At 46.9% G+C, this 23451-nt stretch overlaps 1 protein-coding gene across 6 annotated transcripts in view; it reads right to left on the bottom strand.

Moving 5' to 3' along the window:
* PLA2G6 (phospholipase A2 group VI) overlaps positions 1 to 23451 on the bottom strand; it is a 95031-nt gene extending 71580 nt beyond the window's left edge. The window contains exons 1-8 of one of the 6 annotated variants that reach the window (XM_075573683.1): positions 23328 to 23451; positions 22240 to 22476; positions 19680 to 19895; positions 19248 to 19431; positions 18847 to 19034; positions 4477 to 4573; positions 3429 to 3611; positions 3143 to 3251 (exon numbers count right to left, since the gene is read on the bottom strand). In XM_075573683.1, coding sequence (XP_075429798.1) covers positions 3143 to 3251; positions 3429 to 3611; positions 4477 to 4573; positions 18847 to 19034; positions 19248 to 19431; positions 19680 to 19895; positions 22240 to 22448 — 1186 coding nt within the window. In that variant the 5' untranslated portion in view covers positions 22449 to 22476; positions 23328 to 23451. The other 5 variants (XM_075573686.1, XM_075573684.1, XM_075573685.1 and 2 more) reach the window with 5 other exon arrangements.

The raw sequence follows: 23451 nt of genomic DNA, 5'->3' as shown, positions 1-23451 counted from the left end.
TTGGGATAGCTGGGGGGAGATGCGCAGGCTTGTGCATGTCTCTTGGCCATTTCAAATTCCCTGCTGACCCGTTTGGCTTCAATGGCTGCTTGAGAAAGTTCCCACGCGCTGATTGGCTGTCCGGTCTGCTTCTATTTTATGAATGAAGCAAGGAAATACTATAAGAAACCGTGAGCCAATCAGATGGTGTGTTCCCCTTGAGTCAGAGCCGAAAGAGCTGTGGGCGGGCTTTTCAAAGATGCTTTGTTTGTAATAGCAAAGCAACCGGCTTCGATTTCAAGCCTGAAAGCCGCCCGCCAGAGTTCAGCATTTTGCGCCCAAGTTCTCAGAAACGTATGTAGCGCTCACGGTTGGGATTTTATGGCGATTTCAGTTCCAGGACATTTGGGCTGACTCGCGGTCAGGAGGGACCAAGTTCTCAGAAGAGAAGGTAGCGGTGGCGTATTCTAGGAGATTCAGGGCTAAGTCCTGGTCAGGGTAAAACTCTCCCATAGAGTTCCCTGCACCTAGGAAAGTCTAGTTTTCAACCCAAGCCCCAAAGTAAGTGTCTTTTCGTCTGTATTTTGTGTTTCATTGTGTGTAAGCGAATTTATGCCAAATACATTACAATTTATTACACTACCTTGTTTTGCTCAATGAATGATCCTCGTAAAAAAAGGTGTAAATAACCTGGTCTCCTGTGACAAAACTAAAATACTCTTGTGCGGGGTTTAACAGGGAAATCTCTTCTAGAACCCAAAGTGATCTAATTCCTCCTAGGACCCAAAGTGATCTAATCCCTCCTACTACCCAAAGTGATCTAATGCCTGTGACATGTTTAGCGGGTGACATCTGGGTGATTGATACCTTTCTTTACCCAAATGTGACACCTCTAAATATATTTAACGTATTGGGGTGGGGGAGGGGTCTTAGAACTGGCCGACTGTGAGACGGCGCCTTTATAACCAGCCCTGTCCCGGGCGCTGTAGTGCAGGTATGTACTGAGCTTGCGGTGGTGAAAGGGTTACAGGAGAGGAGATACCATAGTTGGGTTACCTATGCGCTAGGTCTGTCCGTGAGAGGCGCTGAGGCAGGGGAGGCTGGCGGGAGCTGGGTATCGGGGGGAAAGCAGCGCTCTGCTCCTACGTTACAAGCATGGAGAGTAGCACCTTGCGGTTGGATCCTTCAAAAGGGAGGGAAGCGAGGGGGGGAGGGAGAGAAACACACGTCACACACGGGCGAGGATGAGGCTCCCGGAGGAACCACCAGCTGGGGTTAGTAGAGGATACTGTGTGAGTCTGGAAGGGGGGCGGCAGGGGGGGGGAGGGAGGGGGGAAGAACTAAGATAAGATTACGGAGTGCGTGCAGAGCTGGGGTTAGTACAGGGTGCTGTGTGTGCAGAGCTGGGATTAGTACAGGGTAATGTGTGTGCAGAGCTGGGGTTTGTACAGGGTGCTGTGTGTGCAGAGCTGAAGTTAGTACAGGGTGCTGTGGGTGCAGAGGGGGATCTAGGGTTAGTACAGGGTGCTGTGCGCAAAGAGGGGCACCTGGGGTTAGTACAGGATGCTGTGTGCGCAGAGAGGCACCTGGGGTTAGTACAGGGTGCGGGGGAATATACAGGGTGCTGTGTGTGCCGAGGGAGACTTGGGATTAGTACAGGGTCTTGTGTGTACAAAGGAAGTAAAAACAGACAGGCAATGGGGGGAGCAAGGGATTAGATAGGCATATAAAATGACTTTGAAAAGTTGAGGCTGTCCCTCAGGTTCCAGATTGACACAGGACTCTCTTGTTGTCAGGTGGATGGGTTAATGTTAGCCCCCACTGTGCTGACCACCAGATGTGGATGGGTTAATGTTAACCTAAAAAGAAACCAAATCCCTGCAACTGCTCACACTGGGCCGTGTGAGTACAGTATTATACACATATATATATTTTTATATCCCCTTTCACCATACCAATTATCCATTACTGCTGGGAGAGAGAGATTTCGCCCTGTGAAAGTTACCAATCATTGTGTTTACTTACACATGGCCGTGTAAGTATTTATGTGTATCTAATTAATCCACCACTGCATGTAACTAATCAAGACTTCTAACAACTTTTCAAAGTCATTTTATATGCCTATCTAATCCCTTGCTCCCCCATTGCCTGTCTGTTTTTACGTCTCTTTATTAACCCTTTTTTTGGGGTTGAAGCAGAAGGGATTCTGTTGCTGGCTCAGAAAATTAGAGAGCCACAGTTGGTTTGACGGCTTCATTGTTTAATAACTCAAGGTAAGCGCCTGGTCTTTTTACACCATTGTACAAAGGAAGAGCTGGGGTTAGTACAGGGTGCTGTGTGTGCAGAGCTGGGATTAGTACAGGGTAATGTGTGTGCAGAGCTGGGGTTAGTACAGGGTGCTGTGTGTGCAGAGCTGGGGTTAGTACAGGGTGCTGTGTGTGCAGAGCTGGGGTTAGTACAGGGTAATGTGTGTGCAGAGCTGGGGTTTGTACAGGGTGCTGTGTGTGCAGAGCTGAAGTTAGTACAGGGTGCTGTGGGTGCAGAGGGGGATCTAGGGTTAGTACAGGGTGCTGTGCGCAAAGAGGGGCACCTGGGGTTAGTACAGGATGCTGTGTGCGCAGAGGGGCACCTGGGGTTAGTACAGGGTGCGGGGGAATATACAGGGTGCTGTGTGTGCCGAGGGAGACTTGGGATTAGTACAGGGTCTTGTGTGTACAAAGGAAGATATGGGATTAGTACAGGGTGCTGTGTGTGCAGAGTAAGAACTGGGGTTAGTACAGGGTGCTGTGTGCACAGAGGGGGACCTAGGATTAGTACAGGGTGCTGTGTGCGCAGGGGAATATCTGGGGTTAGTACAGGGTGCTGTGTGTGGTGAGGGAGACCTGGGATTAGTACAGAGTGCTGTGTGTGCAGAGGAAGATCTGGGACTAGTACAAGGTAATGTGTGTGCAGAGTGGGACCGGGGGTTAGTATATGATACTGTGCATATAGAGGGAGATCTGGTGTTAGTACAGGATGCTGTGTGTGTAGTTAGTAGGGAGGATTCAACCGAGGCCTCACACAGGCGTCCCTGTAATACAGTAACACATTAATAAATACAGTAACACATTAATACAGCTTCCACTGAGCATAGAGGCTCTCTGGAGGTTTTGGGGTTCACCACCTTTGCTGCATCTGGCTGCTAGGAGTCCTGACGTCTCCCCGAAGACATTGGGGAGCTCCACATCGGCCCCGAAAACCATCAGCCCTTTAATGAGCTCAAGGTGATCCTTCTATGAGAAACAAGAAACATATTGGTGAGCATCCTGCCCCCCCCCCCCCAAATGGACTGCTCTCCAATAATGCAGGGTCTGCTAATCACTCAAACTCTACCGCTGTGTAACTCAGTCTGCTGATCCCACTGCTCACAGCACATCAAGTCCCCTTGTAGACTAAAGGGCCTGCCCTACCTTCATTGCGAGGTGTAAGGGGGTGTTCCCATGCTCCCCCCTTGCGTTGGGGTCTGCGCCGTTCGTCAGGAGCGCCATGGCGCAGTCGAACCTGTCTCTTTTCACCATGATGTGCAGGGGGGTGTCCGACGTCTTACTGAGAGAATTCACATCGCAGCCGCGCTCAATCATCAGCAGAGCCATCTGCAGGAAGGAGACAGGGGCGTGAAGGAACCTCCCCACTGGGGCAGGATATCTTTAAGGGCTCCAAAAACAGGACTGTGACTTTGGGGTTATTTACGGAGTCTCCCGGCTGCAAAAAAAAGTGGCAAACTTCAACTTTTCTCAATGGAATTCATTATCTTTGCTAAATCTGGTGCCATTTTCTGCGCGGTTGTCGCCCTAGTATTCCAGCCGGCAGACATAAGTAAACCAGGCTCTGACCCGGCGTCACTTGGTGACGGCGTATCAAGACGCTCAGCTCCAGTTCTGCTCCATTTGCGAGTGTTTTGAGGAGTGGTTACAGGAACCGTTATGAGAGAACAGGATCAAGGTAATATTATGAGACAGATCCCACCCAGGGACTGGGGCAGTTTTCCTCTTCGCGTCTAGTAAACCAGCTAGGTTTTTATAATCTCTGCTGCCGAGATATCGGAGCCAAACATACGGAACAAGAATAACAAGATCTAAGACTGAAGAAGACTGACACCGATAAGAAGATTTGCTCTGCGTTTTGGAGCGACTGTTCCCTGTGGCCTCCACTCGCAGAATGTCCCGTTCTCTGCACGCCCAGAATCCCCCTCACATCAGCCCTTGTGGCTTCCACACCCAGAATCCCCCTCACCTCGGCACCTGTGGCCTCCACTCCCAGAATCCCTTTCACCTCAGCCCTTGTGGTCTCCACTCCCCAAATCACCCTCACCTCAGCCTTTGTGGCCTCCACTCCCAGAATCCGTCACCTCAGCCCCTGTGACCTCCACTTCCAGAATCCCCCTCCTCATGTAGCCTCCACTCCCGAAATCACCCTCACCTCAGCCGTTGTGGCCCTCACTCCCAGAATCCCCCTCACCTCGGCTGTCTTTGCCCAGTGCAGAGGGGTCGCTCCATGACGCAGATCTTTGGCGCGAGCCTGGCTGGCAGCAACATCCAGGATGGCTTCAGCGCATCTAGAAAGGACGAAGAGGTGCAATATTTTCACACGGGCCAAAAGGGAGCCTCAATGTCATCCATTGTGGCCTCCTATTGGACGGCCATTTAAATGCCAGCGCTAAACCAGAAAGGGATACAGGCGCCTGCACTGATACGTATCTCAGGAACCAGGAGTTGAAAATGGTGGGGTTCAGTTCTAGGGACCCCCTATTTTCATCTTGTTAAAAAAAAAAAAAAAAAAGAAGAGGTTATGTACAGTGAATGCTGCTATTTAACCATGTTAAAAGCAAAGATTTCCTCTGGAAATTTGCCAATTTCATTTCTTCATGGCCTTTTTATTGTGTATTGTTAGCCTACCTTGTCCTTATTAGAGAGCCAATATAAATAAGGGGAGGGGGAGAGACGGCGGCTCTGCCTGTGCAAACTCTTGTAGAAAACACAGTGACATCAGCCAGAGGCAATCACACCCCTCCGAGGTCTCGGCTCCGTGTTTATATAATAACATACAAATGATTTAAAAATACTGGTGTCAGATTTGGGTAAATCAATCACCCAGCTGTCAGCCCCTAAACATGTCACTGCCATTAGTACACAATTGGCCCTAAGTGGGACTGACCCCTTAAACATGTCACTGCACTACCTTTGGACTATAGGGTGTTGCTATTCGGATGTGTGGAGAACTGGAAGATCATGTGACCAGGCAGTCACTAGATACGCTTGTGCACTGCTAGAGAGGGCGGGGCTCAAAAAGGGGTGTTCCAGAGCCTGTTTCAGAAGAGGAAGGGGATGTGACTTTGTAAATGGTTGCTATAGAAACAAAAAATGCTCGTTACATTATAATTCATGAAAAATGTCATTCAGAGTTGTTTAAAAAAAAAACGCTACAAGTATTTTCACATAGTACAGAACTGATTTATTTCAAAAACACATGTAGGATATTGAAAAAAAAAGTGAACCAAGATGTCTGGCCAAGATATATAGTTTGTTGATTTTATATTAAAGTAGGAATATTTCTGTGAAATTCAGTCCGCATTTGGAATCTGTATTTACCATATATTACTTGCCATTTTCATTTTTAGGTGCTTATCTATAATATTGATGTGGTATCTATGAATACGTGTCAACATCTATCTTATATTGTGTTCACTTGTAATAAAGAAGTGTGTGTGTGTGTGTGTGTGTGTGTGTGTGTGTGTGTGTGTGTGTGTGTGTGTGTGTATATATATATATATATATATATATATATATATATATATATATATATATATGACAAACAAAACAATAAAGCAGCGCCTAGTGAAGGTGTAAGTGAAATAATGATGATATAATAATGATATATTAAATTAAATATATGTGCTAATGTGAATAAATATATATAATCTAAACTAGGTGCCTAAACCAATATGGTGAATTAACAGTTATATCCTATATATGATATAATGCTGTGATGAGTATTACCATACACATAAATACAATGACAAACATATATATAAAAAGAAATAAAAATTAAATAATAAACAGGGTAAAAACCTGTCCTAAAGGCAATAGTGCAATGATGAAAAATGAAGGTTGGTTTTGGGGATCTCCGGCTGCTCTCAGGGGGATAAACCACATCCGAATGGAATCTGCAAAAAGGAGAGAGGAGAGAGCGCACGCCCCATAGTGTAAAACCGTAAATTTATTGAGGGGGAGGGGGGGGTAAAAAATGCACTCACAAGGGTACAAGTTTTAAAAGCATATCGTGATCATAATCACCACCATCCGGTAACTGTATTGATGCTGTAGAAGACCCTCGTCCCAAAGATGGATGAACCACACTGTTGCAAGAGTTCCTGGGTTGGTAGATGTTAGGAGACAAGTTCCAAAGATCCCAAGGAAAAAACAGCTTTGCTCGCGGGTCTCTGTGGTGTCCGGCGCTCTAGTAGATTTGCTCCTGCGCTCCGTGATGACGTAGTGTCTGTGCGTCTACGTGATGACGCTCCCTGACGCGTTTCGTCACACACGGGTGACTTTTTCAAAGGGTACCCCTGCTGAAATCTGGGCGATTTCATGCCCATACAGGCGAGCCAGCGGCGCGATCGGAGACGGGGGGAGGTGGTTGGAGGCGGGGCAGTGACGTCGCTGGGCCAATCGCCCGCGACGCACTGACGTCGACGTCACGGCGCCGTGACGTCGACACTTCTGTGCTGTGATTGGAGGTTTTCAGCCGACAGCGCGCTGAAAAACAGCTTGACGCTCGGCTGAAACCTCCAACTCGTCAGCACGCCTGCGGACGCTCGCGTGAGCCCCCTCTCAAGGCATCCTCATTGAGGATGCAGGGGCTCAGCGCGGAGCGTCCGCACGCCTCAGCACGGCCTGTCCGTCTATGGACTCGGCCTAAGAGTATCTCAGCTGAAGAACTACAGAGCCTGGAAGCTGAGGCTGATTCTGCTCTGCCAAGATTCCCTCTCAGCCGCTGAGCTGACACCCATCTTAATGTACCCAGATCTGTGATCCAACTTGCCAGTACACCTGGGAACTCGCGTCTAGATCCTGTACCTATGGATACCTTCCCAGCCACTGCACCAACACCCATCTTAAAAAGGTGCCCTGCTCTGTTATCCTGCTTAATGATGCACTGGAGAAGCGAATACCGGATCCTGCACTTCTGTTGTACAGGCGCCTCGCCTTCCTGTTCTGCGTAATCAAAGCTTCTACAAAACTCCAGCCTCTGCTGTGCGGCGGGGAGATCTCAACTACTCCTCAAATCACATAGAACTTTTGCCATTGCTGACCTCACAGCCAATTAACCCTTTTCTGGGTTTCACCACTTCCAAGATCTTGCCAAAAGAGGACTCATTTCTAGGACTATTGTTATTGCTTTAAACCGGTTTATTAGTATTGGAATAGTGCTGGTAACTTTCCTTATTAAACAGAGCCTGCTATACTGCGACAGTGGATTGCAAACTTTACTGAAATAACCTCATACTATATACTATTGTTGTGAACATTTACATCCTGAGGTTAACTTAGAAATGTGTAAGCTAAAATGATCCTACCCTTACATATGTAATATTGCTTCTGTATTCTGTGGTGTGTAGATGGTTATAACTGCAGAGGGATAACTTTTATAGAAATATTTTCTCATACAGAATCCCATCCCTCTGCTTTTGTAACCTGTGGTATGTAGCTGGATATAACTACAGTATAGAAGGATTATTTAGCATAGATTGAACTTGTTGGACGCTTGTCTTTTTTCAACCTTATCATCTATGTAACTATTATTATTATTATTATAATAACTTATTCTCACACAGAATCGCATCCCTCTGCCTTTGTTCGGTGTTTGCATCTGCTCAGTTCCTCTGATCACTCTCAGTATTCTGCTTAACTATTGCTGTGATGTCGCCTTTATTTTTTATATTTGCTGTAACCTCACTTATTTTCAAATTATGCACTTCCTTCCACCAGTCTCCTTATGTCTCTAACTCTATTTATATATCTCAATCTCTCCTTTCTTCCCCACTTCTCAGTTCACATGAACTCCTTTCTTACCTGCGTTCTCTGTCACCACACAGCTATACACCCTGCACTAAAACACACCCCTACAAATCATCATCACACATTCTCTTTCTTTCCATGCTTCTCCTCCTTGCTTCTGGGGATATCTCTCCCAATCCTGGTCCCTGCCTTATTTCTACGTGCTCTCGTCCTCGCCTCCCACATGCAACTTCTACTCCTTCTGGTGTTAACCCCTCCAACCTCATACCCATCCCGCCACCGTCCCTCCTCTCTCCCTTTCTCCTGTGCCCTTTGGAATGCTCGCTCCCTCTCTAACAAGTTCCTCTCTGTGCATGACTTCTTTCTCTCTCACTCCCTGCTTCTCTTTGCTATAACTGAGACCTGGCTCACTCAGTCTGACTCTGCTCTGGAAGCTGCCCTCTCCTACGGTGGCCTATCCTTCTCCCACACTCCGCGTCCTGATGGCAGGGGTGGAGGCGTGGGGCTCCTGCTCTCCTCTCTCTGCCGTTACCGAACCCTTTCTATTCCCCCCTCTCTTGCTTTTCCCTCCTTTGAGGTTCACACTGTCCAGATCTTCTCTCCTCTCCCTGTCCATATGGCGGTCATCTATCGCCCACCTACCTCTACTCATCCCCCTTCTGCCTTTCTCTCTCACTTTGAATCCTGGCTCTCTTTCTTTCTCTCCTCAGACACCCCTGGTCTTCTCCTTGGGGACTTCAATTGCCACATTGATGACCCCTCTCTCCCTTGGGATTCCCGCTTTCTTTCTCTAACCTCTTCTTTTGGCCTTCAACAGTGGACTGCAGCCAGCACCCACAAGGATGGCCACTACTTAGACCTTGTTTTCACTAAAAACTTCTCTCTCTCCGATTTCTCCATTTCCTCTCTCTGACCATCACCTCATCTCATTCTCTCTATCTCGCTTCTCCCCTTCTCCACCTCCATCTACCCCCCGGTTCTGCAGAAACCTGCGCTCTATTCACTTACCTGACTTTGAGTCCACTTTACGCTCCTCCCTCTCCTCTCTCAGCTCTGCTACAGACCCTGACAACCTGGTCAGAAACTACAACTCTGCCTTGTCCTTCTCTCTTGATCTACATGCCCCGCTTTCTCTCTGCCGCACTCGCCCTTCTAACCCTAGACCCTGGCTAAATTCCCACACGTGCATGCTGCGTTCCTCCACTCGTTCCTCTGAACGCCTCTGGAGGAAATCTCATACTCTCGCAGACTTCCTTCACTACAAATTTATGCTATCCTGTTTCAACTCTGCCCTCTTACTAAACAAGCCTACCTTTCTTCACTAATCAACATGCACAAGTCTAACCCACGCCAACTGTTCTCTGTCTTTGATACTCTACTCAAACCACCCTCAGCTGCCTCTCCTTCCTCCATCTCCGCTCAGGACTTTGCTGACTATTTTAAGGAAAAGGTGGAATCCATACGTCAGAACATCCCCTGTTTCTTCCTCCCATCCTACACCTCTTCCTAACTCTCCTCCTGCCTTCCTTGACTCTTTTTCCACTGTCTCAGAGGAGGATGTGTCGCTGTTGATCGCCTCTTCTCCCTCTACCACTTGCCCTCTTGACCCCATTCCCCCCCATCTCCTAAAACTTCTTGCTCCTACTATAATCCCTACGCTCACACACATTTTTAACTCCTCCCTCTGCTCTGGAACCTTTCCATCCTCCTTCAAACATGCAACAGTCATACCATTACTCAAAAACAGCAAGCTTGACCCTACCTGTCTTTCTAACTATCGACCTGTCTCCCTCCTGCCTTTTGCCTCTAAACTCCTTGAACATCTTGTATTCTCTCGCTTGCTCCATTTTCTCAACACCTATTCTCTCCTAGACCCTCTACAATCTGGCTTCCGCACTGCTCACTCCACGGAAACAGCCCTCACTAAAATAACTGACGACCTCCATGCTGCCAAAGACAGAGGTCATTACACTCTGCTCATATTACTCGACCTCTCTGCAGCATTTGACACCGTGGACCACCCTCTTCTCCTTCACATTCTCCATACTCTTGGTATTCGGAACAAAGCTCTATCCTGGATCTCATCCTACCTCTCCCATTGTACTTTCAGTGTCTCTTCTGCTAACATCTCCTCCTCCTCTATTGATCTCTCTGTGGGGGTACCCCAGGGCTCTGTCCTGGGACCTCTTCTCTTTTCCCTGTACACACTCTCTCTAGGTGACCTAATAACATCTTTTGGGTTTAAATATCACCTCTATGCTGACGACACACAAATATACTTTTCAACACCCGACCTTACACCTGCTGTACAAACCAAAGTTTCTGAATGTCTCTCTGCTATATCATCCTGGATGGCCCTCCGCCGCCTTAAACTCAACATGGCTAAAACAGAGCTCCTCATACTTCCTCCAAAACCTGGCCCTACTACCTCCTTCCACATTACTGTTGGAACTACGATCATTCACCCAGTAGCCCAAGCACGCTGCCTAGGGGTCACACTCGACTCCTCTCTCACATTCACCCCTCACATTCAAAACATTTCTAAAACCTGTCGCTTTTTCCTCCGCAATATAACAAAGATACGTCCTTTCCTCTGTTGTTCGACTGCTAAAACTCTGACTCAGGCCCTCATTCTCTCCCGTCTTGATTACTGTAACCTCCTGCTGTCCGGCCTTCCTGCCTCTCACCTGTCTCCCCTACAATCTATCCTAAACGCTGCTGCCAGAATCACTCTACTCTTTCCTAGATCTGTCTCAGCATCTCCCCTCCTGAAATCCCTCTCCTGGCTTCCGATCAAATCCCGCATCTCACACTCCATTCTTCTCCTCACTTTTAAAGCTTTACACTCTTCTGCCCCTCCTTACATCTCAGCCCTAATTTCTCGTTATGCACCATCCAGACTCTTGCGTTCTTCTCAAGGATGTCTTCTTTCTACCCCCTTTGTATCTAAAGCCATCTCCCGCCTTAAACCTTTTTCACTGACTGCCCCACACCTCTGGAATGCCCTTCCCCTCAGTACCCGACTAGCACCCTCTCTATCCACCTTTAAGACCCACCTTAAGACACACTTGCTTAAAGAAGCATATGAATAGCACTGTGGATATTCTGAACACATGATACTTAAAGCTTGGCCCCCTGCAGACGCACTTACCAGAACTCCCTCCTACTGTCTCTGTACGTTCTCCCTACCTACCAATTAGACTGTAAGCTCCTCGGGGCAGGGACTCCTCTTCCTTAATGTTACTTTTATGTCGAAAGCACTTATTCCCATGATCTGTTATTTATATTATCTGTTATTTATTTGATTACCACATGTATTTCTACTGTGAAGCGCTATGTACATTAATGGCGCTATATAAATAAAAACATACAATACTATACAATATACTAGAGACGAATAGAAGAATCAAGAAACAAACATGGCTTTATAATAATATTTCTTATTTCTTATTAATACACGTGATGCCTTTATTCATCTTAATTCTCTTTATTAGTCTAAATCACAGGTTTGCTTTTCTTATTTTGTTATTTAGCTGATTTTCTAGGGCTTGTTCCCTTTTATCCCTTTCACTCCGTTTGTTAAACATATACTCACAATTTAAAATGTTATGTGGTTAGAAATGTTAAAATAGAAAAATTAATAGGAAGGGGGATGTGGCCAAGACTCTGAACTGAGCAGTTGCATGCCAGTAAAATGCGATATCCAGCCCTAAAACGTATAGAAATTAGCTCCTTCCAGATCCAAACCAAAAGAAGTTGATCTATAAAGCAAATATTTGCCCTGCAAGCTGCTCCCGAGGCTCTCCTGCGACCGAGCCGCTGCTCGGGGGACACCCGCAGGGCCCAAGAGGGACCTATGCGGTCACTGCCACAAGGAGCTCAAGATGGCCGCTGGACGCACGCGGTTTCACTAACCTATGGGCCGCCGACCGTTCCGGAGCCAGCGGGAAGAATCTGGCAAGGACGAGCGCCCCTGGACCTGTCATGGTGGTTGGGCACTCCCCGGTGCCGGGGAGTGCTGGGAACGGACAAGAGGTGGTGGCGCGAGGGAGGCGGCCTAACATCTGCGGAGGCTAAAGAGGGGCATGGCGCTGCGGAAGCGAGGCGGCGGGCAGCCGCCTCTCGGCAGTCCCTGCACCGACGCTGTTGAGTGCCCCGGTTGTAAATCTGCAGCCGCTGCGAGGGCTCTTGACTTGTGGAGGGGTGGCTATCTTGCCTCGGCTCTCTACAGCGGAGCTGCTGGGGGACACGAGCTTGTCTCTCTGTCCCCCCTACATACGGACAGACCGGGGCCTCCGGCAAACGGGCTGGACCCGGTGGAGACTTGGCCCATCAATGTAAACGCTCAGCCGCCTGCCAAAAGAGGAGACCCAAGACCACCCAGGGTGTTCCGACTACCCAGGATTGCTGCCAAGGGCCTCTAAGACACTGCAAGTGCCAGACAGCCACTGTTATTAGAGGTGAGCAAACGAGGCCTGAAGGTCCCCTCATCCACACAACTCTAATCTCACACAAAGCCTTTAGGTAAAAGTTTGCAGCTCCCACAACGCCCCCCCCCCCCACCCCCCCATATTAGTTATTTTTTTATTTAAAGGCACAAAGACTACAATACTGTGATCTCCTACAGAGGAATATTTATCCACCTTAAAAAAAAATATTACAAAAATAAAAAAAGAACTGTATGCACAGAGGTAGTAATTTACACCAAAACTATATATAAATATATATATATACCTGGGTTTGAACTGGGACGAGACTTAGATATGATAAATATAATTTATTCCTTGATAAAGGTGAACACAACAGATTATACAATAACAGCAAAATATAGACACTTACTTAAAGATTATGGCAAGAAAGCCATCAGGATTACAGACTGGCCACTTCTCCCATATTTCAGTTGACATCACAGCAAAACAGGCAGGACACATGCATGGCATTCCTTCTCAGCAATCAAGATGGTATAGCACAACAGGCCTGATGACATGCAGGCATGAAGATCATTTGCATGAAGAACAATGAAGAACCATGAAGAACTTTGCATGAACAACATGGATAAAAGGGTGGCTCTGACTTATATATCATTTTAACCCTTGCATCCCAGCTTACGGCGCCGTGCCGTCTAGTAAAATCCCCTTTGAAGCTTTTGAAGCTGACTTTGGGCTTCCAGAGTCCAGTGTGAAAAGTTACACTTACTCTGGTTAATTCCTTTTGTCCGTTGGGCCAAGCATAAGCAATTAGCAAATTAGCCTTTGATGACCAGGCTTGTAAATTCTAGCCTTTCCTGCTCATCACAACAGGGGTTCCTCAGAACTCAACCAAAATTTCATATTTACTGCAAATCATTGCCTAACTTCCGTTCCGTAATACACACAGTCAGGTGAGATATATTAATACAGTCCGTCACACCTGACGCTCGCAGAGAGACCCAACATTAGTGTAATATGAAAATTAATAGAGATATTAATATCTGGCAGCCACTAAGGGCCAGATATTAAGTGTTTGTAACGGTTGGTGGCGGGGAAGTCCCACGAATACAAATATGTAGGTCTTAGCCTGTTCAGCCAAGGACATCTCATAGTATTCTTATATTTAATAAGGTTACTCATTTTGATATCCTGCTTGGGGTAGCTCCACCCCTACCCCCATCAATAAACCCTTTGAAGCAGGATACCTTTTGCTGGAAGGTGTGAATAACAAACACTTCCATTCCTGGGTCTCGCATAGCAATACCCCTGTGAAGCCAGGCTAAATTCTAGCAGGATGTCCTATTTAGCATACAGAGGTAACCCAGCTTTAAGGTGCCAAGACCATTTGGTTCCTCGTGCATTACAAAAGGGCAGGCATTCTGCCTGTACATTAGCATTAGCACACCATTAGCATTCTGCCTGTATATTTCAAAAACTGCAAAAAAAAGTCACTTTATCAAAAATATATGTTCCTCTTATGACAAAGTTATATTTTTAATATGTGTGTACTTGGGGGGTGACCCGGAGGCTGTACCCCAAGGCTCAGGGTCCTGGCTTACTCCGTTACCAAATTACCAGTTTTCAGGTAACTGTTTATTCAGCACTGCATATAAGATTAACCCCTTAAGTCCCAGTGGGTGGGTTATGCAGACACTGACCCAGCAACAATACATTTTACACAGGGGAATAAGCATTTTCATGTTATAACAAGGGTTAAATCACATTTCTGGACCTCAGCCCAGTTAACCCCTTGTCTCCCTGGCGAGGTTAGAGGGGGGCCCTTGGGGAGTAACCCCGTTAATCCCGGGCCAAACCCTCACTATCGTCACAATGATCCCTCCCTGGAACACCGACGCTGAACCAAGTGTGGAGATCGAAACTCTCTCCACGAAGAACGACTTGCTTACCCTCTTCAATAAAAATTGAATCCCTTATAGAAGCAGCAGTGAAGGATTTAAGGAGATATCTTCCCTTGGGGAACGCACTAGCTCCAAAGAATCTAAGGTTGATGTTACAATCACCCGGCAATACCTTATGGATGCTGAGCTCAAAGAAGTAAAGTCCCAACTCCTAGACATCAAAGACAGACAGGAAGATGCGGAGAACAGGGATCGCCGTAACAATCTCCGTATTCGGGGAATCCTAGAATCTGAAATGGATATTGAGGGTTTCATGGGCAGATGGCCAACGTCAGCTCTTCCAGATTTTACAGAGGAGTCTCTTACCCTTGACAGATGCCACAGAGTCCTAAGAAGAAGACCCCAGCAGAGAGACAGACCAAGGGACTTGGTGTTGAGATTCCATAATTTTAAAACAAAGAGGCCTTCAACACGGCGACAAGAGGCTCCAGGGACCTCAAGTTCCAAAATATCCCCCTACAGGTCTACGCTGACCTGGCGCCTTCCACACTCGTCAAAAGAAGGAATCTCTGTGAAGTAACGGCAAAATTAAGAGATTGCAACGTTAAACATAGATGAAAATTTCCTTTTGGGCTCATGGTAGTCAAAAATGGGAGACCTCAGACACTCAGAAACCTGGACAACGGCGAAGCCTTCCTCAATCACCTAGGCCTGGGTCCCCCTCCCTCTAGACTTGCATGAGGAGGTGGGAGCCCACCGGCTCTGGAACCATCTTGGTCCACGATTCCCTCAAGAAGATCTTCCCGTCCAAGCTTCCCGACGAAACAGACACCCGCCAATGGGATCAAACCCTGACCTAAGCAGTAGGTCTGGATTCCTGAATGTGGTCCTTCCACCCACGAGGAAGCACTCTGAGACTTTTGACTCATGACCCCATTACCTTTGAATTCAAGATCTACGTGCGATCTCTTGGACAGTTCAGACCTTGTTAAGAGCGGAGTAAGGCTGGGAGGTCTCCTAATCTGGAGAGCCCTGAAGGTTTAATATAAAAAGATCATTCGTAAAAGTATTATACGTTGAAATATTATATTATGTTTTCTGAATAGGGGTTGGAGGAGTGGCACACCATTGTTCATAGAAAAAATATATAACAGTACTTCCCTCCCTGGTGCTCACCCTCCACTGATCCCGGGGTCTCGAAGCTAGATCCAAGTGGACATTTAGAAATATGAATGATGGAAGAAGCACCCTGAATATATTTGTATTTGTATCATATCATATCCCCTCTTAGACGCCTCTTTTCTAATGTAAATAAATCTAATTTAGCTAGCCTCTCCTCATAAGTTAGAATGTCCATCCCCTTTATTATTTTGGTGGCTCTTCTCTACACTCTCTCTAGTTCCATAATGTCTTTTCTTAGGATTGGTGCCCAAAATTGTACTCCATATTCAAGGTGTGGTCTTACTAATGCTTTGTAAAGGGGCATAATTATGTTTACTTCCCTTCCATCCATTGCCCGTTTGATGCAAGATAAGATCTCGTTTGCCTTTGCAGCTACTGCATGACATTGGGCACTATTGCTAAGCCTGCAGTCTGCAAGCACTCCTAAATCCTTCTCCATCAAGGATTCCCCCAATATATCTCCATTTAATTTGTAAGTCGCCTTTTTATTCTTGCATCCCAAATGCATAACCTTACATTTATCTGTATTAAACCTCATCTGCCATTTACCTGCCCACGTTTCCAGTCTCTCCAAGTCCTTCTGAAGAGAAATTACATCCTGCTCTGATTCTATTACCTTACACAATTTAGTATCATCAGCAAAGATGGAGACTTTGCTCTCGATCCCAACCTCAAGGTCATTAATAAACAAGTTAAAAAGCAGGGGTCCCAGTACCGATCCCTGAGGTACTCCACTCACGACTTTAGCCCAACCTGAAAAAGTTCCATTTATGACAACCCTCTGTTGTCTGTCCTTTAACCAGTTTTCAATCCAGGTGCATATATTATTACGGAGTCCACGCTATTTTAGCGTGAAACGCGTCAGAGGTACATCCTTGCGCCATGCTGTACACCCACAATAAATAATATTTTTAGTTCATTTGCCTAACCACCGGATTGTTTTTTCCTGGACCGGCTGTGATTCGCTCCCCACACGTGGATTTTCACCTGTATTCTGTTGTGGTCTGTTTTTACAAGATAAAAACAGATATAGAAATGCTCAGAAAAGACAAGTCACCCTTTTAATATAGAATTGCTAAGGAATGACAAGTCAGTTATTGTAATCTGCTTGGTAACGTAATATGTGATGTATAGCAAACTGTATAAAAGCTGAAGAAAGAAAGAGTGCCTTTCTTCAGAATCAGCCTGAAGTCTTGTATGACAAATTGATTGTCCCTGCACGTGTTTGTATTGTAAGTATCAATAAACTTACTCTTTCTTTCAAAGAACCTGGACTCCAGTTATCAATAATCTGCCTGAATCGGAGGGTCCAAAACATTTTTTTTTTTTAATTCTGGAAATTGCTGCATCGATTTTAGGACTGACTTCCTGCAGGTAGTGGGAGGGGCATTGTATGACCTACCTGCTAGAATTCCGTTTCCTGTCCTACTCAGCTGAGGATAGGGTTAACCCTACGGTGCCCACTGCCATGGTAAACAGTGAAGTTTGGTTTTGTGAGAGCAAATGCAAAAGTATTACATGTTGATATATTATATTATGTTTTCAGGTTCAAGTTAATATAAGGTTACTAATGGCTTACTAGCTAAATTTACGCCCTTGGTATGAACATAGTTTAGCCTCATATTTACAATAAGCCCTGGGCCCAAAGAAGCTCCGGGGTTCGAGCTTGGGGAGACGGGCCATCAGAGGCTTGGCCACTACCCTAAACATGTCTGTATCCTTGAAGACACAGTTGCCCTTGAATTTTTTGTTCCCCCTCACCCCAGATTTTGTTCCCAAGGGCAGGTGAGCACCAGGACTGTCTCTCTGGAGACACATCCATGCTCACTTTTTACTTTTCGTTTTTTCCCGTCCCCGTTTTTGTTCTTTCCCTCCGCCCCACTCGTGTCCCCCGTCCCTGAACAGCCATCAGGGGACGAGTAAAATAGATGGTCAGCAATGCAGTTTAAGATTGGATTAACAGACAAGCACGAGTACCCAAACTCGCGATGTCACTTAAGGTAATCACGCTAAATGTGAAAGGATTAAACTGCCCTAAAAAGGAGAGACTGGCAATGACGAATTTTAAGAAAAAGGGGGCTGACATTCTCCTCCTACAAGAGACCCACTTTAGATCCACAGACAACCCAAGCTACTTAGATAGATCTTATAAGGATGTTTCCTTCTCCTCTGCAATGGTCAAAATAAGGGGTGTGGCAATACTATTCCACAATCGGATCGCTTTCACACCCGCAATAGTCCCGGCCCTTGACAGATCTCCCTCTCTGAAATCTGGTCCACTAAATCTAGATCCCAGGAGGTCAAGGCCCTTAAAAGGGGCTTCTCTCTCAACTTGGTAGACACCTAGAAGGAATTGAACCCTCAGACTAGGGATTATACCTTTTATTCACGAACGCGACAACACAATTTCCAGAAGGTTTGGCTACCCTGGATTGTAAATGCAGATAGTCCACACGTGGACCTGGGCTCCCTGAGCCTGTTGCCCTTTGGGACTAATTATATGCCTCTGCTAGGAACTGGCCAGGAGTTTCCCTTGCAACACCCCGTAATATCACCTAATACGATTTCACACAATTATCCAGCTCCCCCAGAGATGGTTTCCACAACAGACTTAGAGGCTGCCCAACAATGCTCACACATACCAAGTTAAAAACTATGTAAAGCATCAAGAATGGCCCCCCTTTTATGTATCCACCCACACCCCTCACCCCCTCAATATCCATCCTCTAATGTTTTACTTCTGTATATCTATTGTTGGAAAAATCAATCACAAATGTAAGTTGGAAAAGAAAAAATAGAGGAAGTAGAAAAGACAATTTAACAACTTTAAAATGGCACACAGCAATCACACTGTATATTTCTAAAGCAACTGTATGAACATTTGGATAATGTGATTGTGCTGGTAACATATTTCCCATGTTCATATATTCCTCAATAAAAAATATATATATATTTTTAAAATACATGTCACTGCCATTAGTACACTTTGCTCCTAGGAGGGACTAATCCATTAACCATGTCACTGCCATTAGTATACTTTGCTCCTAGGAGGGACTAATCCATTAACCATGTCACTGCCATTAGTATACTTTGCTCCTAGGAGAGACTGATCCATTAACCATGTCACTGCCATTAGTACACTTTGCTCCTAGGAGGGACTGACCCATTAACCATGTCACTGTCATTAGTACATTTTTATCCTAGGAAAGAATGACCCTTAAACTTCCATAGCTGTAAAAATGATGCCCACAGACCAGATCCTGACACCCAGAAGTTGTGTTACCCTCAGCCCCCACTCACCCTCTCTGCGAGTATTTCATGGCAGTGTGGATGGGGTATCCATCCTTGCCGATTATGTCACAGAGGGCGTGGCAGCGCAGAAGTGCCAGAGCAGACTCCGCTTTCCCCATCCGGCAGGCCACGTGCAGGGCGGTCTCTCCGTGGCTGCTCAGGAGGTTCACACCCACAGAGGGCACAGAGCGCAGGATCTGGGTGGGGTCAAAAGGGGGAGTTGAAAGGATGACCCAATCCTCTTCCCACCCCCTACAAAATCACTGGCTCAAAGGGAACCGCAGAGCAGCGCGCGCAGGGAACCGCAGAGCAGCGCGCGCAGGGAACCGCAGAGCAGCGCGCGCAGGGAACCGCAGAGCAGCACATGGGGTTGCAGAGGCGCAGTGGAGGGGGCAGGAGGGTGGAGTCACCTCTATGACACGGGGATTGTTCTGCTGGGCTGCATAGTGGTACACAGTCTCTCCGTTCGAGTCGGGGATATCCTGTCGGGCCTGGCACTCTTCCACCAGCTCCTGCAGGCACTCAATGTCCCCCCTCCTGCAGGCCAAGTGCAGCGGTGTGCTCCCCCCATCACACTGCGTGCTGTTCACACTCCTAGGGAGAGAGCATCTATATGCTAAATACATACAACTCTGAGATAGAGATACACACACTGCGCTGCATAATGATGCCAAATATCTATACACTAATAGTGAACATGCGGAGCTGTATAATGATGTAGTGTATCTATACAGTGATAATGATCATGCTGTGCTGTATGATGGTGCCAAGTATCTTTATACACAGATAAAGAGCATGTTGTGCTGTATAATGATGCCGAGTATCATGCTCTCCTGACTCACCTCAAGATGCCGTTGTGCCTAAAGCTCTCCTGCAGGCCCATCTCCACCGCCACGTGCGCCAGTGACCAGTCGGGGTGGCCACGTAGACAGTCCGTGAGCTGCTGGAGCGTGTCCAGCCGCAGCCCCCGCCGCGCGCTCTCGTAGAACGGCCGTAGTTTGCCGGAGTACTCGGGGAAGCGCTGGAAAGCCTCGGCCTCAGAGTCCAGCTGGAAGAGGCTGAGAGAGGGGGGCAGGACCGTCAGCTCCTGTGACGAGAGCAGTTTCTCCTACTCTCATTTTTTTTGACAGGATGATGAGAACTGGGGATCCCCCTGAGCCAAACACCACGAGTTTCAGCTCCGGGGAACACCCAGGTTACCGAGAAACTTACCAGTGTTTAACCCTTTGAGTGCTAGGGGCATCGCCTGGTCACAATTTACCCAGACTCCTCCTCCAAATCCCTTCACTGCAGATCGCGGCCTGTGCTCCACGGGAACACAAGACGGGATCCGAGCTGAAAATAAACCCTTTCCTTTAGCGTGACGTAGTCACTACACTATGAGGCACTCAAATGGGGCGAGGGGGAGAGAGATGGGGAAGAGGGGTGAGAGGTGGGGGGGAAGAGGGGTGAGAGGTGGGGTGGAAGAGGGTTGAGAGGTGGGGGGAAGAGGGGTGAGAGGTGGGGGGGGAAGGGAGAGAGAGAGGTAAGTGTGTGTGTGCGCGTGTTAATTGGTTGGTGCCCACCACTCATTCCTAAACTCTCAAGTGTGCCCTTGGGCACAAAATAAGGTTGGGGACCCCTGTCCAAGGGCACCATGTACCTTCCGGAGACGGGACACACGGCGACAGAAAGGGCACGCTGTTGCCATACAGATTTTAAGTTGTATAATTCAAATCTGATGTGATTGACAATGATCTCTCTCTTCCCCTCCCTCTCCTCTCTAGACAGAGATATTTGTGGCGGGTGCAGCAGTATAGAATATGACACAGCGTCTGTGTAGCATACGTTAGATATTTGCTTCCTCGTCAGAAATGAAAATGATCCCAGTGAAGACATACGTTAAGATCAATACGACTGCAAAAAGGCGTGGGTAGCATTGTTCAAGGGCCGGGGTAGCCAACTCCAGGCCTCACGGGCCACCAACAGGTCAGGTTTTCAGGATATCCCTGCTTCAGCACAGGCGGCTCAATCAGTGGCTCAGTCGAAGCAGGTATTTCCTGATAACCTGACCTGTTGGTGACCCTTGAGGACTGGAGTGGGCCACTCCTGCTTTAATTGAACCTAGTACCTTTTTGAAGAGATTAACCCTCATTTTTCACACATTTTGGTACACTAGGTTTTTCGTCTTAATGACATCTTCTTTATAGTTCAACAGGAGACCAAGAAAACAGAGAGGTAACGTAACACCTTAAATAATTCTTGGTGGTGACCGTATAATTTTTTTAAGATGTAAGGGAGTCAGCTGGATGTTATTAACACCTTTCACATCACAAAGGAAAGGGTTATTTACAGTAAGGGCAGTTACAATGTGGGATTCATTACTCATGGAGACTGTGATGGCAGATACAACAGATACCTCAAAAAAAAAAAAAAAAAAAAGACGGTTGGACATCTTTTTAGAAAGGAAAGGTATACAGTACAGGGATATACCAAATAAGTAAACATGAGAAGAATGTTGATCCATGGATTAATCCGATTGCCAATTCTTGGAGTCAGGAAGGAATTCTTTTCCCCTTATGAGATATCATTAGATAATGTGTCACTGGGGTTTTTGTTTGCCTTCCTCTGCATCCAAATACTGTAAAATACTGTAAGTACAGATATAGGATAAATAAGGTGACCAGATGTCCCGGTTTAGCCGGGACTGTCCCGTTTTTTTAAGGTCTGTCCCGGCCGCCCGACATTCTTTAAAATGTCCAGTTTTTTTCTGACAGTCCCGGTTTTGAACATCAGAGTAGCGGGGGCAGCAGAGAATGCAGGGAGGGAGCAGGAGGAGAGCGCGGAGCACCATCAGCGAGACCCGGAAGTGAGTTGGTGTCTGCTGCCAGGTTTCAAGATGGCTTCCCCCCCACCCATGCTGCACCACAGTAACAGGTGGGCTGGGTGGGGGGAGAGAAAAAACACACACAGCATGGAGAGAAAGAGAGAGAGGTGTGTGAGAAGGGGGAACAGAGAGGGGCGGAGAGACATAAAGGAGAAGGGGCGCAGTTGGTGATGTCGTTTGTTTTATTAAAAAAAAAAAAAAAAGAAGTATGTTTCCCGGTTTTTACTGGTCACCCTAAGGATAAAGTATCTGTCGTCTAAATTTAGCATAGGTTGAACTTGATGGATGGATGGATGGATTTTTTCAACCTACTCTACTATATATGTAACTATGTAAGTCACAAGCTCACAGGTGTGGCATTCGTGACGATGACCATTTAAAATCCCCTTTCAAAACCAGGATGGATACCGGTTAACTTCACAAGGAAGTATCTCAGAGCTAAAAATAGTAGCCCTGGTGTCAATCCTATAAAAACCAAGATGGTAGTTAGTTAGTGACGGGGGGATTGCTCCTCCCAGCGGACCACACCCACTTACCGGAAGGCATTCTGCGGGGTGTGTGGGTTTACCAGCAGGCAGTCCCATGATCGGGCGGACTTGTTCTTGTACAGCAGCACCCGGCCATCCTCTCGGAGGCAGGAGCACCCCACGTACTCGGAGAGCGACACCTCACGGACGCGGTACGGGTTGGAGAACAGGTTGCCGACCGCGCTCACCGTGTTGAAGATGCGTCCAAAGAGATCCATGGCTGGGAGTCCCCCTTCCCCAGACGACCTGCAATAAGGGAACGGCGCATGTCGGGTCAGAATAGGACAAATGACGCTCTATCCTTCAGTTATTAGCGTGTGTATGGCACCAACATATTGCATAGCGCAGTACAATGTAGAAAAAAAATAGTGCCAGCACAATACGAGTCAGTGAGATAGGCGGTATGTCTGAAAAGATCGCGTAATGTTCATTTAGTGGCTATGCTGAGTAGCTTGCAATCTAACGGTGTCTCTTGAATATAAAAGGCTTAGGTAGGAACCAAACCCAGATCTTTAACCACTACACCGCAAGCCACTGCCACTCTCCCCACTCATATCAGAGGGTCTGTTTAATCACTTAAAAAAAATATTGTGTGTGTGTGTGTGTGTGTGTGTGTGTGTGTGTGTGTGTGTGTGTGTGTGTGTGTGTGTATGTGTGTGTGTGTGTGTGTATGTGTGTGTGTGTGTATGTATGTATGTGTATATATATATATATATATATATATATATTTGCAGACCTGCCTAAGACATGCAGATGAGCATACAGTTATAGGTCTTATAAAGGGGGGACAGGTGTTGCAATTATTCCAGTTATGTGAGATTTGCAACCATATTTAAAAGTGCCGGTGCATATAAAGCCTTCTACCCACACACATCACACATCTGACAGTAAATTAGAATGAAAAAGTGAAAGGATTTCTGATCAGTTTAACCCCTTCGCTGTCAGTTCAATGCAGGTGCTGACCAATCGCTGCTTCAGACGTCATCACACAGTAACTGTCTCATATACATGTAATGACGTCATTTAAGTAGGGGACGTCATCACCCCCTAAACCCCCTCCCCACCCCACCTTCCTCGGCGCCAGCTCACCCACTCACCTCCTTTCCCCCCTCCTGCCAGGCGCTTCAGTACAGTCTGTGCGTTCACAACATTGGCAGCCGCTGTCCAATCACGGCATACCAGGCTGCACGTTGTGGAGAAGTCCCACCAATAGTATAATGG

The sequence above is a fragment of the Ascaphus truei genome, chromosome 17 (genome assembly GCF_040206685.1).
Source record: "Ascaphus truei isolate aAscTru1 chromosome 17, aAscTru1.hap1, whole genome shotgun sequence".
Classification (NCBI taxonomy): Eukaryota; Metazoa; Chordata; class Amphibia; order Anura; family Ascaphidae; genus Ascaphus; species Ascaphus truei.
This window is presented reverse-complemented; position numbering and strand designations above follow the sequence as displayed.